This window comes from Malania oleifera, chromosome 4 (genome assembly GCF_029873635.1).
Source record: "Malania oleifera isolate guangnan ecotype guangnan chromosome 4, ASM2987363v1, whole genome shotgun sequence".
Taxonomy (NCBI): Eukaryota; Viridiplantae; Streptophyta; class Magnoliopsida; order Santalales; family Ximeniaceae; genus Malania; species Malania oleifera.
Window position 1 is genome coordinate 80,149,150 of NC_080420.1, and position 5,067 is coordinate 80,154,216.

Sequence of the window (5,067 nt, forward strand, 5' to 3'; positions counted from 1 at the left end):
TTTTTTAAAGAAAAAAAAAAAAAGAGAGGCGGATAATGCATGCAGGCGCGGAAGAGTATCCGTTTTGTCAACGATTAGAGGGTACGTACAACGTGGTAAGCTCTACTTTAATTTGTGCCTTCATAATGTATTATTAGACCTACAACGTGAAGCCTACCTTCGATTCTTCTTCTGCTTCTTCTTCTTCTTGGTCGTCTTCCTAATTTTATTTATTTTTTTATTTTTGTTTAATTCCTTCTTCTCTTATAAATAAGAAGCACAGAGGCATACATGGATGTATGAATGCAGGGGGCGTAATTGGATCGTTGAGTTGAGTTGAGTTAACTCAACCATAGCCACCAACTGAAGATCTATATCTATATATATATATTCACCGAGTCATAATGATGATGATCTTCAGCAGAAGTAGTTCACACATCGTATTCCTAGCCTTCAACGTTGTTGTAATTGGGTTGCTGTTAATTAGCAGTCAAGGGGCAGAGTACTCCAACTCCAACTATCTCTATGGCGACGCCCTCGACAAGAGTTTAATGTTCTTGGAGGCACAGAGGTCAGGGAAGCTCCCCCTGAATCAGCGAGTCAAATGGCGGGGCGACTCAGGACTCAGTGACGGGTTTCTTCAAGGGGTACGTACGTACATTCAATTAATCCCATGCATCATATATGCACGGCTCTCTCGATCTCTATCTCTCTCATGCAATGTGAATGGATGGATGGATGCAGGTGGATTTGGTGGGAGGGTACTACGACGCAGGAGATCACGTGAAGTTTGGATTGCCCATGGCCTTCAGCGTAACCATGTTGGCATGGGGAGCTATTGAATTCAGGCGAGAGATCACGGCTTTAAACCAGATGGAACACACTTTGGATGCCATCAAGTGGGGGACTGATTATTTCATCAAAGCCCATTCCCAACCTAATGTTCTATGGGGACAGGTAATTACCTCAATTAACTAATTAATTAATTAATTTCCAGTCATTTCATTTAATTAGTCGTTTCCTCGACAGTCATTTCAATTAATTTGTCCATGCATGCATGTTTTTATTGGTGATCTTGTGACTCGATCAATCGCATATATAATGATTTCCTTTAATTGAATTGAATTAATGGTCGATGGTTATATACAAATGATGAAATATATATAGGTGGGAGAGGGGGAATCGGATCATTACTGTTGGGAGAGGGCAGAAGACATGAGCACCCCAAGGACTGCATTCAAGCTGGACTCCGACCACCCTGGCTCCGACATGGCTGCTGAAACGGCGGCTGCCATGGCTGCTGCTTCCATTGCTTTCTTCCCTTACAACTCCTCCTACTCTTTTCTCCTTCTACTCCATGCCAAACAGGTACTTAATAACATAAACACAGAGTGATAGAGATATATATGAAATCTTCTTGTAGTATCTATTATATATACACATATATATATATATATATATATATGTATGATGAATTAGATCAAAATTAAACTGTATGTTTGCTTACCTAATTAATTAATCGATTATGTTGCATATATATATATGCAGCTATTCTGGTTTGCCGATGTATACAGGGGGTTGTACGATGACTCCATCCCATCCGCTAAGCAGTTCTATTCTTCTTCTGGTTATTCGGTTAGTACTTTAATTCTTTTATAATTATTAATTATTATTATTTATTTTCCTAAATAATATATCCTCGATTGCATATATGACTAGCTAGGTAGCTAGCTTGTTCCACTATCATTATTATTATTATTTATTTTTTTTCATTAATTTTACATTCTCTGAAACTATGGGTGAATGAATATGAATAATAAATGAAGGATGAGTTGTTATGGGCTGCTGCGTGGCTGTTCCGAGCAACCAAGGATGCCTACTATTTGAAGTATGTTGTGGATAATGCTGCCTCCATGGGTGGAACTGGGTGGGCTGTCCGCGAGTTCTCTTGGGACAACAAGTACGCTGGTGTCCAACTTCTTCTTTCCAAGGTCACTACTACTACTATTACTATTATTGTTATTATTATTTTAAAATCATGATGTCAATACTTTTGAACACTTAATTCATTGGGATAATAAATCTATCTTTCTATCATTTTCCATTTATAAAAAGTTATAACCTTCTACACTCGAATTGATCATTTAATTATGAGAACATTGAGTTCAGTATCTAAGCCACCCTTGAAGGCCATTATTATAATAATGTAAGTCGCAGGTATTGATGGAGGGAGGAGGAGGAGAGTATGCTTCCATCCTGAAGCAGTACCAAGCCAAAGCAGAATTCTTCATTTGTGCTTGTCTGCAGAAAAACGATGGCGACAACGTTGCCTTGACTCCTGGTAATTAGCTTATATAGTGCACCCATACCGTTGAATTAATTGTACGCATTAACATTTTTATGCAAATGAACCCATTTGCCTGGGAATAATTGATGTGAGTTTTAATGGCATAAAACAATTGTCCTCGTCATTTGGTTAATTGATTAATCAAAATTTTTTTTTTCTTTTGGGTTTGAAAAAATAAACATCAGGGGGGTTAATATATCTGCGTGAATGGAACAACATGCAGTATGTAGCATCCGCTTCATTTCTTCTTGCCGTTTACTCCGATTATCTCTCTGCTGCCAAATCTGTGCTCAACTGTCCCAACTCTCAAATCCAACCTTCTCAACTCCTCATCTTTGCCAAGTCTCAGGTACAATATTCATTACCACCTACATATATATGCAAATATATCCTCCTCCAATTTAATATTTGAAAGATAATATAAATACAATTTCAAAATTCAAATTTTGGTGCAGGCAGATTACATTCTGGGTAAAAATCCAAAATCAAAGAGCTACTTAGTTGGCTATGGAAGAGAGTACCCAGTTCATGTCCACCACAGGGGGGCTTCCATCCCCTCCATAATCGTTTTGCCTTCGGTGGTTGGATGCGCGGAGGGATTCGAGATGTGGTACAGTCGTCCCCAGCCAAACCCCAATGTTATATACGGAGCACTCGTCGGAGGTCCCGACAGCAGCGACGACTTCTCCGATGACCGCTCCGATTACGAACAATCTGAGCCCACGCTTTCTGCCTCCGCTCCTCTTATTGGCCTCTTCTCCAAATTGCAGAGCATCTATGGCCATTCTGCAGGTAATTGCCCAATTAATTAATCTATATTGTTACTAATTAAAAAACACCATCAGCTTTGAATTAGTATTATTCATCCATTATATTTTAAAATTATTTTTCTATTTTAAAAAATTATATTAAAAATAAAATATTTTACTTCGTGGGTAATTTAGCGAACATTGTCATATCCACCACTGCCTAATTCTTATACTCACTGTTTAATAATTATTACTATGAAAACTTAAAAACGCACACATTGCAGAAAATAAAAATAAAATTTTAAAGATTATTTAATAAAACCTTCGCAATATGAAGATAGTGTTGGGACCATACATTTTGAATATTGAATTTAATTCGTGAAGATCTTAAAGAAACTCAATAAAATTTTATATTCTATTTTATTTAAATTTATACAAATTTAAATTTAAAATCTAAATTTCTTTCTCTTCACTGCAAAGAAAGCAATATGATGATGTTAGAATAGATTCGATATTTGATAATATAGATTCAATATTTGATAATTGAGTGTTTTACGGATTTAATTGTACAGGTTGGACTCATACTCAAGAACGAACAGTGCCACAAACAACACCAAGTGAGTAATGAAATTTGTGGCAAAAGCACTTCTATAATTATACATTTAGTTTGAAAATATATAGCATAGATGAATTTGCATGTATCTTATGTGTGGTAGAAGCAACAAAATAATATATGCAAATAGATTAAAAAATAAATAAATTAATAGAAGTACGCAAGATGGCATATCAACCACAAGTTTATTATTGTTCTAAAAGCAATTAATATTGCAATTCTATGTACGAGTCATATCGATCAATTTCGTTTCAAGATCAAGCCATAACCATTTAGGTTGCGTTTGGAGCACGAATTTTGAATTTTAGATTTAAATTTAAACAAATTTTAATACAAGTTTACATTACATCTCATCCATATTTAATACAACTCAAATCTATTTAAAATTTCTCCAAATATAGGATTAGAGAAATGAAATGAGCAATCCAAAACACAACCTAAATTATTTAAATATGAAGTTATCAAACTAGCCACATAAGAAGAGGGAGAAGACAGGGTGTGTAGAGAAGAAATAACAAAAACAAGTTGAAGTTTTTGCCTCTATGTTCTTGCGTTTAATAATATTATATTCTCTAAATAAAGACATAAGCAACTCTAAAAAGAAGATAATCCTGGGGAGACACTTATTAATACTTATTTACTTTAATTAGATTGGTACGCTAATTTACTTCACTTGGCTCCATCTTACAGGTTATCATCCCCAAACCAGACCAGGACCCAACACAAGTTCAGGTGAGAATTACTGAAGTAGAAAATTTTTTTCTAGCAGACAAAAGAAAGGAGAAAGAAAAATACAAGGGTAGTGAAAATTTTAGCTCCTATGAGTAACTGAGAATTAATTAATACGATGCAGATGATCATAATGGTCCAGCTGTGGAGTTCCTTCACTCAATAACAAACACATGGACATATGAAGGGAGGACTTACTACAGGCACAAGGTGATAATGAGGAACAGGTCAGAGAAGGCAGTGAGGGATCTGAAGCTGTCTATTCAAAATCTCAGCGGCCCCTTATGGGGTCTGTCCCCAACGGCAGATCAGAAGGACGTGTATGAGCTTCCTCAGTGGCTCCAAGTCTTAAACCCTGGCTCCCAGTTGACATTTGTTTATGTTCAAGGTGGCCCCCAAGCTCAGATTTCCGTCTTGAGTTACCAATATTGATCCCTCAGCTACCTTAGCCCAACACTCCGTTTTTGAACAGAAAATTTCTTTCTTTTTTTAAAAGGCATTTCATGATCAATGATTGTTACTTAATTTCTGCTGTTGCTTTCCATTGTAGACCAAGGTATCTGATTGGAAGGTAAAATCGTTTGTTTTCTTTGTATTTCAGCTCTCCAAATTCATCACATGCAAAAGCTCAAATTTGATATTTTCATTAT

The 5,067-nt window shown here is 36.2% G+C and overlaps 1 protein-coding gene across 1 annotated transcript; it reads left to right on the forward strand.

The window, feature by feature from the left end:
- The first annotated feature begins 383 nt into the window (after positions 1 to 383).
- Positions 384 to 4,849, forward strand: LOC131153840 (endoglucanase 5). Its single transcript, XM_058106290.1, is given in 9 exon segments — positions 384 to 626; positions 724 to 936; positions 1,147 to 1,347; positions 1,528 to 1,614; positions 1,806 to 1,970; positions 2,197 to 2,320; positions 2,512 to 2,675; positions 2,782 to 3,124; positions 4,458 to 4,849. Coding segments are annotated over 9 exon segments (1,932 nt in total).
- The last annotated feature ends 218 nt before the right edge of the window (positions 4,850 to 5,067 follow it).